Source organism: Artemia franciscana, chromosome 10, assembly GCF_032884065.1.
Source record: "Artemia franciscana chromosome 10, ASM3288406v1, whole genome shotgun sequence".
Taxonomy (NCBI): domain Eukaryota; kingdom Metazoa; phylum Arthropoda; class Branchiopoda; order Anostraca; family Artemiidae; genus Artemia; species Artemia franciscana.
This window is the reverse complement of record NC_088872.1, coordinates 30599038-30611637: the sequence shown is the minus strand read 5'-3', so window position 1 is coordinate 30611637 and position 12600 is coordinate 30599038. Positions and strand designations below refer to the sequence as shown.

Here is a 12600-nt window from a genome sequence, read left to right as displayed (position 1 = left end):
ATCTTATATCTATCTCATTATCGACCTAGATAGAGGTGTACTCTAGGATTGCATAAGGCCTATGTGTGCGTAAAAGCGTCTTGAGGGTGTAGTAGCTCCAATAGTACACCCCATATAATAATAATAATAATATTTATTTGTAACCCACTTTCATCAAAAAGATAATAGTGGAGTAAAGACTTGAAGAAAAACGGAAAACAAATAAAAACAAAACAAAAATGTGATACAAAAAAACGAGAGTCAGCAAAAGACATTAATCATACAAACGGATCAGACCGTGGTGAGGCGACAAATGCCGATACGCCGTTTCTGAGAGCTCTTTGTGTAGATCAGTCAGCTTCTCAGTAATATTCGGAAGATGGAACTTTTGATTATCTTTCGATTCCTATACCACAGAGGAAGATAGAGAAGAAATTTACAGAACGGAAATAAGAGGATCGAATATCGCTAATGTCTTTTTTCTTAAATATAGGGTAAAGCCCAGAAAGGTAAAGAACAGAATGATCGGAAAAAGTGGAATAAAGCTTACCAAGGGCAATACGATTGTATTCCCTCGATTAGCTACTATTTTAGAGTAACCAATCTGGATTTTCACTCTAGCATCCCAGACAGCACGCTCCCGAAGAGTTTTAAGATTTTTTGTAAGTGTAATACCCAACCACCGGATCGAATCTACATGAGGGATAGAAAATTTTGAAAAATTAGAGGCCTAGGAGAAGAGGGAACATTGAAAGAAAGATACTCACATTTATCAACATTAAGCGAAAGACCGATTTTAGTAAAAGAAGAAGAAACTCTACGGCTAATTAGAAGAATGTCATCAGCATAAGCAGGGTAAGAAATATCACTCAAACCAACAAAACACATAGAAGAAATATTCTCAAGAATACCAGAGATACAAAATTTGAAAATACTAGGAGATAACACTCCACCCTGCCGTACGCCCCGACGAACAAGAACATTAGAAAATGAATGGGCACCATTAGTTTTAATTCGGAGATAAGAATTACTATACCAAAACTTTAGAAGAAAAATAACTGAAAAGTTAATACCGTGACTATAAAGAGAGTAAAGAGCCTGACTATGTACAACACTATCGAAAGCCTTAGAAAGATCAAGAGCACAAATATGAAGACCATACCCTTTAGCCGAAGCATCTTTAAGAAGGAAAGCAAGAGCACGGTGAGCGTGCTGGCATCCGATGCCAGACCGAAAACCAAACTGATTCTCCCCGAAATTAGCATTCATACTTACGAAAGGAAGTAGGATATATCCAAGGATTTTACTAAAATTACAAGCAACCGTGATAGGCCTGTAAGAAGAACAATCCAAATGAGTCTTACCTCGTTTAAGTACAGAAGTGACAGTTCCAGACAAAAAGCTATCAGGAACAAGGGAACAACAAAGGCACATTTGGAAAAACAACTTTAAATGGAAAAACAAAGACGGGCAATTTATTTTTAGATGACAAGCACTGATACCGTCAATATCAAGAGAACTTGATTTCAATTTCATAACAGATGCAATTACAGTGTCAACTGAAACGGGAATAACTTGTGCCTGAGTCAGGGAAGGCGGGAGAACCGAATCAAGCAATTTCGAATAAAGCGCGTGCACTGCATAATTCACTTTGGAAAATATAACTGAATAATGGTCAGACCATGGGGAAGGCGTAATGGGGCAATTAGGATTTGCCGAGTTATTTAATTTAGCTGAATTAATCACTTTGTCCCAATCTTTCTTATTGGTAGGACAGTCTAACCCTTTGTAACGGCTCGATCGCAGACATTTCTTAAACTCACGCTTAGTTTTTTGTTTTATTTCAAACACATTCCCAACTAATGGTCGACCGTTAGCAACCCATATACGCAGCAACAATTTGGCTTCATTTTTCACACTTTTCAGCTCAGGGTCACCCGACTAGATTGGTTTCCTTGTACTTTTCCTCACTCGCTCCTGAGGGACAGCAACCTCCTCAGCGCGTTTTAAACACCACACGATTTGGTTTTAATAATGATTCAGATCGTAATTACTTTTAGTAGGACTAACACTCAGCTGGAGTAGATGAAAAGGTACACGTAAAGAACCAAGGAGAATGGCCAGGGTTGAAATATATAATGGCATATTAACATTTTTCCAATTACTCCGCACAAACCATTTAGAGGCAGGAGCACAAGCCTGGTCAGTACTATCTTTTCTAATCAAAAAGCATAGCGATAAAGGAAGGTGATCAATATCTTGCTCATCTTCGTGGACATGCACTGTTGAAGATGTAATGAACGGGGAACAAATCACGTGATCAATATCCGATAAGCTGCCGGAATTATGCACATACGAGAAAGGTAGATTCTTCGCAATTATTTTGTAACCAGGGAGACAATCAAGTAGGTTCACAGTACGAGCAGAATCACGTTTTACATCAGTGTTCATATATCCAATAATAATAAATTCGTACCCATTTTTGCTTATACTTTGAAGGAGAGTTTTCAAACTAGAGCATGCTTTGGAGAATTTATCAAGCGATGTCATATTCTTCCCATCATGAGGCAGGTAAGTGTTTATCAATACGGTTTTACCAAGTTCTATAGCCAATAAATGTTCATCAGAGAAATAGCATGACGGAGACAGAAAGCTGAGCTTTTGTTTTATAATACATGCTAAACCCCCTGAAGGCCTTCCAAAAGTAGATTTAGCATTTGTTGTGAAAACAAAGTGGGCGGAACTGCGGCGCAGGAAATTAACAGTCGTTGCGGTCAAAAGATGTTCCTGGAAGCATACAATGTCAAATTTACTGTACAGTTCATCAATGGTCAGGTCCTTGTTTTTCGTCCCATTAATATTGAAGGACACGAGTGATACTGATTCAGACATTAGTTTGTTTTCGGTAACTTGCGACTGACAATTGCTTTCAATTTAGGGCAAGTGAGGCTAAACGAAACATGATCACCTCCACAGTTTGCGCACTTAGGTGACAAATTGCAAGGCGAGTCTCTATCTGAAACATGAGGACCGGCACATCGCGCACATTTTGGTGTAACACTGGGACAAGACGACTGGAGATGGTCAGGGGATTGGCAATTGTTACAGCACCGGGGAATCGCTTTGAACTCATAAACACTTAGGATTTCGTATCCTACTTTGAGACCATATCTAAATGCTTCGACTCTTGATGTTGCATCGGAGAATTCAAGTTTTACTGCAAGCGATTTCCCTAGCCTAGAGGCAACAGAAACACCAGGGCACGATATCAGGTGGGACAGTTCAAAATCAGGCGGGATTCTCTTCAGGAGTCCGTAAAACTTCTTGGTTAGAACTTTCGCAGAAGAGTCAGTAAACGCACCAGTCACCGATAAGCGGAAATCTTCAGCAACTGACTTATCTATATTGATAAACAGTTTGTCACGAACGGGACGAATGTTAGTGATTGATTCGTGTCCATCAATCTGATCTATCAGATCTTTTCGTTTTATTGGGTCCGAAAGGGTAGATGGAAGGTTCGATACAACAATAGTAGCATGCGAGTCGGGAATTGCAGGTTTCGGCAATTGGGGGTAATTCAGTTCATAAGCATCCAGCTTGGTGGCAACAACCTTGAGTAGTTGTTCCACACGATTCACCTTTGTTGACAGCCTAGAATACGCGACTGCGGGCAAAACCGGGACCTTGGTTGGAGACTTGATCACATAAATCGGATAAGCTTAATTTATTCCTATTTCGTACTTTTTGATTGCTAATTATGTTTGTTTGCCTTTGATATCCAAAAGCATTCATGTATTCTTTAAGACGGTGCTCTTATGCAAATACCAATGCAGTTGCAGTATTAATGCAGTAAAAATTACTTGATAGGATAGTAAATGCAAAGCAGCGGGACTTAGTAATTTTTAGTGTGCAGTGAGTGAAACTATTAGTAAGCAAAGTTAGTAAGCAAAGATAGTAAGCAAGGATAGTATGCAAAGAAGAAAGAATTTTTGTAAACCCAGTAATCAGTTGTGTGCAGTGAATGAAAATGTGGATCCATTTTAGAGCCTGGGTAGATTTTTTCAGTTTCCTAGCTCTACATCCTCCCCCCTTGCTTTGGTACAGTTACTTTTGTAGATAGAAGTGCCTAATTTGACTTTGTAAAAAAAAATTCTTCAGGTTTGGATTAAATTTCTGCCTATTAGACTTAAGGCTATGGCAATCAAGCAGTTCGTGGTTACGAACTGTAGTGAGGAGCGAGCCGGCTCAAGAGTTACGGAAACTTTAAAAAATCGAATTTTGCTACCAATACATACATCAAATAAATCACATTTTGACGCTGATTTTAAATATATAAGTTTCATCAAATTTAGTCTTACTCATCAAAAGTTACGAGCATGAGAAAATTTTCCATTATATTCGAGAAAAGGGAGAAACTCCCCCTAAAAGTCATAGAATCTTAATGAACATCACACCTTCCGATTCAGCGTATCAGAGAACCATGTTGTAGAAGTTTAAAGCTCCTATCTGCAAAAATATGATTTTTTTTTGTCAGGATTTGCTTTCCCCTCCTCAATGCCCTGCTCTTTGCGCTAAAGTTTAACTCTTTCTCATATCTCTTCTTTTAAAAGAATAAAACACTTTAGGGTAAAGAGCGGGGCTTTGGGGAAGGGGAAAACGCCTTCCATATACCGAATAATTTCTGTTTGTCTTAAGTTTTAATGTCGCTCCTTACTTTCAGTTAAAAACGCCTTTTTTATCTAATTGACCCCCAAGATCCAAGCTGAATCCTAAAATAATGTTGTTTTTTTTTGCTAATTTTTTCCTAAGGCTAAAACCTTAGGAAAGAAATTGAAATTAATTACAATTTAACTCGAATTTTTCTTACGTATCAATGTTTTTATAATTTAGAATGAAATTTATAAAAAAAGATACATAGCGAGAGAAAAAAGCGTGTCTTCAAAATAGTGATCAAGAGTACTTTTAAAGTCACAAATGTTTTTAATCTACAAGAATAATTTGTTTATTTGCTCTATAATGAATAATATTTTTTTACTTGTGCAAAGAACAATAATCAACGCTCTAAAGAATTAAAATCGTTTTTCTTGTGATGCAAATATTGCTGTAATCTTTAGAACGTTCGATTTGTGGCAGTTTCACTCTTATTCCTTGTAATTTTTATTCGGTTTATTTTGTTTGAAACGAAATTACGTTTACGGGCTCTTCCTAATCTGTTTTAAATATATTTTTTCGCTCACGTAAGGAACGTGTACAATAAGAAAAAAATTTACTGTTTGTACTCTGACATTTTGCTTCTGCTAGATTTTTTTTTATTATGGAGCATGATTCCATATATAAGGGCAGAGTGGACGTAAGAGGACGAAGCACTGAAGTAAAATAACTTGTATTTATCTTTTGTGTCTCATCTTTGGCTAAAATTTTTTATTCCATTAGAATTTAAACTTTGTTAGTATGTATTTAAGCAAATTGGGCTTTCAAAAGCACTAAAAAAATGTATATAGGTTGTATTGATTCGTATTTACTGTATTATGTATTATATACTTATATATTATATATTTATTATTATTTTTTTAAACAAGGGTACTTCGTATTGATGGAGTTGTCGTAAAAACTGCAAAAAGGGCTCATTCGATTGGAAATTGAAAGGGGTAGTGCCCTTTTTAATAGTCGAGAGCGATTTCCCGAAACACATTCAATCACCATTTTTAGATAGCAGTTTTGTTGAACATGTTGAAAGATACGGAAATTACGTCATCCAGGATAATAAACCTTACTTAGCCCATAAGGCTAGGGTAGTAAGTTGTGCCCTGGGGAAATTAAGGTATACATATATATATATATATATATATATATATATATATATATATATAATATATATATATATATATATATATATATATATATATATATATATATATATATATATATACATATATATATATATATATATATATATATATATATATATATATATATATATATATATATATATATATATATATATATATATATATATATATATATATATATATATATATATATATATATATATATATAAATAACTAAAAACGAACAGAAATTACAATACATAGCAGAGTCAAACTCAGCGCGAGTTTGACTCAGTCTTCCTCCTATTCCTTCTTAAGACAAAAAAAAAAACAATTTGCACTTTACTGAAAACAAAATACCCTTTTCACCATTCTTACTTTCATTAGCGAAAAATTTTCAAAACTTTAAGAATGAAATGTCAATTCAAAATTTAACGACGGTTAATTTTGTGTTTGTTTTTTCAGTAAAGCGCAAATTGTGTTCCGGTCTTGAGAAGGCATATGAGTTATCAACCCTATTCATGTTAATTTTTGCTCTTGTCGAGTTTGACTTCGCTATTTATTGTAATTTCTGTTAATTTTAAGTTTTATGTATTCATTGATAGTGATTTGTGGTAGTTTTATGCTTGGAGGATTATTTGACTTTATTTTTGCTCATTCTTGGCTTAATGAAGCTCTTTACTTTTCTTTAAAAAACCTGTAGTATGGAAAAAATTCTTTAAACTGATTAAGAAAAAGGAACATATCTGATTTTCAAGACATCTGATTTGTTTTCCTATTCATGTCAATTAAACCGATATTTTTTTTTTCCAATACATGGCAGTTACCGATGATATTTTCCTATTCTTCGCAATTAAACCGATGATTTTTCTTATTGATGGCCATTAAACTGATGTCATTTTTCCTATTCATGGTAATCAAACTATGTTCTTTTCCTATTCATGGTAATTAAACCGATGTTTTTTTCTATTAATGGCAATTACACCGATGTTTTTATCCTATTCATGTTAATTCAAACGATGCTGTTTTTCCTATTAATAGCAATTAAACCGATGTTTTTATTCATGGCAATTAATCCGATGTCTTTTCTTTTGGATGGCAATCAAACTGATGCTTTTTTTTACTATTAATGACAATTAAACCGATGTTTTTCCTATTAATTGCACGTCCACTGATGGTTTTTTCTATTAATGACATTTATACCTATGTTTTTCAATTCATGGAAATTAAACCCATGTCTTTTTTTTCTATTCATGGCAATTAAACCGATGTTTTTCTATTAATGGCACTTAAATCGATGTTTTTCCCTATTAATGGTAATTTAACCAATGTTTGTTTTTTCTATTATTGGCAATTACACTGATTTTTTTCCCTAGTAATGGTAATTATTGCGATGTTTTCTCTCACCTCTCACTGCAATTATTCCTATTCGTGGCAATTAAGCAATTAAGCTTCCTATTCATGGCAATTAAGCTGATGTTTTTTTCGATTCATGGCAACTAAACCGGTGTTCTTTCCTATTAATGGTACTCACACCGCTGTTTTTTCCTATTAATGGTAATTAAATCGATGTTTTATTCCTATTAATGGCAGTTCCACCAGTTCGTTTTTTATTCGTGGTAATTAAACTTATTTTCCCCCCTTTTCATGGAGATGCAACTGATGTTTTTTCTTATTCATGGCAATTAAACCGATGTTTTTTTCTATTCATAGTAATTAAACCGATGTTTTTTTCCTATTCATGGAAATTAAACCGATGTTTTGTTCCTATTAATGTCTATTTCACCAACGTTTTCCCCTATTAATGGCAATTAAACTGATGTTTTTCCTATTCATGGCAATTAAAGTGATGGTTTTTCCTATTTATGGCAATTACACCAAATTACACTGATCACCGATGTGGTATTATATAGTTTGGATTTTCAAGGATTGTTTACAAGACTAAATCATCCAAAAAGTGGGTGTAAGTAGAGTTAAACGCGGGCAAACCACAAGGCGACTAAGTGAATCTTACAAGGTATTGAAGCTCTTCAGTATAAGCATCTGTAGATAGTTCAAATTTATAAGGGAGGAGCAATTATCAGAGGCAAAAACTGATAAAAGAATAACCATTTAATTTTTTTTTTTGATTTTTCAACAGTTTTCGTTGGAAAACTATATACAGTAATATCAAAATATGTATATAAAGTAAATTCATGTATATAAAGTAAATTCAAGAGAGGGTAAGGGAGTTTCATTACGGTAAAGTGTGTCCCGACAATCAAAGTTTTCTCAGTTAATTTGGATTTGCTATAAAAAAAAAACAAAAAAAAATGCACGGTATTAAATCTTTGTCTGTTAAGCTCTTGGGAAAATATTCATGTGTTCAGACAGCCCTGGAAACTATGATGGATTAATGCTTTAAACAATTAAAGGAATTTTTCACCATGAACACTTGCAGTTGTATAACCAAAATATCTGGAAGGAAAAAGCACCCTTCTATCATGTTATATATTAACATTTAATATTTATTTCAGTGTTAATCTTTTTCTAAATATTTAGGTGCCACAAATGAATTTGTTTCACTAAAAATACTTGTACTCTGTGATAAGATAAATTTTGGGAGGATCAAGCACAGTTTTAAGCCATTTTATACAATGGATACTCGATAATATTGGGAATTGTTCTTTTTATCTTGGAAACAATACAAATTTTAATGCCATCTGCCTTTTTCTGGTCTCTTAGGCTAGGAAAATGTATTCACAATGCATTCAGATTTTTTTTTTTTGATTTCCCAAGACCACAAGAGGCGATAATAAAGCCCCCACTCCCCCTCCCTTGAGAAAATAAATCATTTTTAATTATAACTGAAGAATATTTCAGTAAAGACTTAGTGCAGGTTTATAAGATGTTCTTTTATAGGCATGTTCATCCGGGTTTCCGAGCGAATTCTGTTCAATGATGGATATAACTTAGGATGCATCTTAGATGGATTAACTGATGATCAGATGTACCGTCTGTGTGGAATTTTGAATCGCAAGTTTTCGGGAAACAATATTACCCAACATAATATTTTGGACAGCGTGTCTTTTGGACAGCATATGGTTTTGAATATAAGGGCCATGGAATTGATGTCATTTCTGAAAAAAGAGTATAAAGCCAAAATCATTAACTTTGACAATTTATATGGAACTATACATCTTCCTCCCGAGGTTCGAGGCGGGTCACCAATTGGAACAGTAATATGGACCTTAGAGCTCGACGAAATATAAGATCACCTTCCACTTTAGTGACTATTTGCCATTTAAAACTTGTACTCTCATTTGAAACATTAATATGGACCTTGGTGCTCAACGAAATATAAAACCAATTGCCACTTTAGCGATAATCTGCCATTTCAAACTTGTATTCTCGTTTGGAGCTCGACAAAATATAAAATCACCTGTCACTTTAGTGATAATTTCCCAATTAAAACTTGGATTTTCATTTGTTTATTTGATATGTAATAAATTATATTATTTGAAGAAACTAATTTGTAACTAACTAGGTCAAATCAGTCAGGCTAGAAATCTTTGACTTCTCAACTAGCTGAGGGATAGTAAAACTAAATCAAATTCAGCAATGAATCTATTCGGATGCTGTTTTCCACTCTTCCCTTGGGAGGTTTTGTTAAGGTTTTTTTTCCCAAGCAGCTCATTTTCGCTGCAATCTATCTTGCTCTGTCTTGCTAAGACAAACTTGCTCTATACCATGATAACGAAGCAAACAAAAAGAAAAACAGATAGCCATTGATTTTCCTAATGAACAAGATGTACTTGTATGGCTTTGATATTTAAATATATAGATGAGAAGATTCTTTAATCCAACTAAAAGAAACATACAATAGATATAAGTGTGATATTAATAATCAGCAAAAACAATCCAAATAAAATACTGGCTTTATGCCTTGAAGTGTTGAGAGAAAGAAAAGAAAAACACAAATCAAAAGCAAAAAATAAGCACCATAAAAATCATACTCACACTCTAAGAAAGAAAATAACAATCAACCACCCACAAGCGATTACTTGTGGAGAACTCGAGCGGAGCAAATTTTATGTGACACTGATAGTCAGTGAGAACTTAACATTCTACACCAAATAACTCCCTATAGGGCTCTATGGCCGGGATTGTAGGGAAAAAGAAAGGAAAACCAAAAGGTTAAGATAAAAGAATAAGCAAAAAAGAACAAACAGAATAATAAGAGATTATTCCTAAATCTTATTTTTCATAATTAACTTTTATACAACATTTGATAACTCAGCCGATGGGCCAATGATTTGAAATTAAGAATATTGAGGCTTGTGTTTGTAAAAACATGCCGCTTTGTATTGTTTCAGTTATAGGCATTTTTATTAACCTTACTGAGAATGAATTTAGTGGTAATGAATGCTACCTGAATACAATAAATGAAAAACAGTCCAACCATTTACAAGTTATGCCTTCGAAACTCAAGCCAAGTCAGATTGAAGTCATGGAAGCTCATGATCCTTGCGCCTTGCATATTAAAAGTATGACAGGCTTACAATAGATTTCCTTTTTCATGAGCACTGCGGAACAATAGTTTTTGCTCATAATTTTTTATCCACATAAAAGTTTTCTTGAACAAGTTAGCCAGGTGGGTTGAGAAAAAAGAAAATGTGTTACTTTGACCATGATTGAATAATTAATGACTGTAGTATTTGAGAATTAAAATATAAAATAAACGATGGTAAATTGGAACGTAATTAGCACGATGAAAGGAAAACATCATTCCCTTTTCTAATATTTAATAAATTTTAATTGGGCTAACACAGAACTATTGTGCTAAAGCTATAGTTTCTACGATACGAGCTGGTAACTACAGGGGTAAAAATGGATATAGTTATTATACCACTACCAAGGTTTCGTGCGGATATTCCTTTTTTTTTATAACCGAATATCGTTAGGCCATAGAACCATGTGATAAGGAGAGTAAAAATGCGGTTACTTAGGGGTAAGGGTTAATATTTACCAAACATTGTAAATGTAGTTGTCACGTCTCCAGCTATAAGATGACATATTAATTACAAAATAAAATACAATCACAAGCCCTGAATGGATGAAGTCAAATTTTTGAATCAAGAATTAAAACATGGCAAATAACAAATCGTAAAAAAAAAACAACTATAAAACTGTCGAAAATTTCAAAACAAAAAAAAATATCTGAATTTTAAATCATTCCTTAGTTAATAATTAAACTGGAAAATGTAAGTTAAAGTGATAAAACTGCTAAAACTCAATTAAAAATAACTAATAAATCAACATAACATTTTTTAAAGGGACATTAAGAAAAAGAATTGGGGAAATAAGCGAATAAATACAAAAATTGGGCAGAACTGATACCAAATAAAGAGTGAAACTAGCGGGTTGTTTTTTTTTCTGTAACGAAAGGGACCATTTCTTGAGCTAACCAGCATATGTGGGAGTTATGTCTTTTGGGGGATATATTTTCCGTGTGATAGTTTTTTATTCGATTTTTTTTCAAAAATCATGTGCAACGAAACCCTCCTGTGCTAAAGCGCTTCCAATTTATCTTTTTTTTGAAGAAGAGGTAATTGGAACTTTACCTTCTTTGAAAATTATTTGCAGCACTTTTTGTATAAATTATATTTTTTTCTGATTCTTCTCGGAAGATTCTAGGGTTCAAAATGAAACACGCATGTTCCTGATGCGGATAGACAAAGGAACTACAAGTCCTTAATGGATATAGAGTGTGACTCTAAAATTATTTAGAAACTTAAGGAGCCAGATTTATTGTAAGTAATTATCGTCCAATTGCAATTTTATCGCCATTATCTAAAGTGTTTGAAAAAATTTTTAAAGAAAGGATTTCTAGATAAGATAAATTTCTTTACCAAATATTAATTTGGATTTAAGGCAAAGCGTTCGACAGAACAAGCAGTTGCAGCTCTTTTATTAGAAATAAATGATTGTTTAGATGATGATTTCCATGTGGCTACTGTTTTCTATGATATAAAAAAAGCATTTGACACTTTAAATCATGAAATTCTTCTTGACAAAATGATAAATTCCGGCATAAGAGGGAAAGGATTGCAAATTATTAAATCATAACTATGTGGATGCAAAATCACAGTAAATGTCGGTGGAAAAATGTCTAATTTAAAAAGTTTTATTGATATTTGTGTCCCCCAAGGCTCAGTATTAGGTCCACTTTTATTTTTGATCTATATTGATGATCTTCCCGAGGTTTGCATGAGAATATTAGCCACGCAGTTCTATTTGCAGATGATAGAGCTATAACAGTAAAAGTTAGCGATTCATTGACATTGATCGAAAATCTGACTATAAGTGTTACCTCAGTTAATCGATGGTTTGTTTCTAATAAACTAGTACCGAATTTTAAGAAAACTAATTTTATGTTTTTGGTCGTTCAAAACGTTCCACTCCAGAGATTTCTTATAAGGAGCTACAGGCTGGTGATCAAAAAATTTGTAGGGTCCAATCATATCATTATTTAGGAGTTTTTCTTGATCTCCTTTTGTCATTTCATAATGACTTGTTCAAAATATTGGGTCGCTGTATCGTGTGAAGAATATTTTTCCTTTTACCATTTTTAAAATAATTTACCAGTCTCTAATTACTTCTTATTTGAATTATTGCTCAGTTGTATATCTTAATACATTTTGGAAGCATATAAAACCCTTACAGGTACTACAAAATAGGGCAATAAGAATACTTGGAAATTTCTTACATCGACCTTCAAAACTTGAAAATGTTTCGGAAACTAAAACATTAT

General features: G+C 33.4%; 1 protein-coding gene across 2 annotated transcripts in view; it reads left to right on the top strand.

The window, feature by feature from the left end:
- Positions 1–9314, top strand: part of LOC136032058 (uncharacterized) — a 45139-nt gene extending 35825 nt beyond the window's left edge. For both annotated transcript variants that reach the window (XM_065712174.1, XM_065712173.1), the window contains exon 3: positions 8709–9314. In XM_065712174.1, the coding sequence (XP_065568246.1) occupies positions 8709–9058 (350 nt within the window). In that variant the 3' untranslated portion in view covers positions 9059–9314. The remainder of the gene's footprint in view (positions 1–8708) is intronic.
- The last annotated feature ends 3286 nt before the right edge of the window (positions 9315–12600 follow it).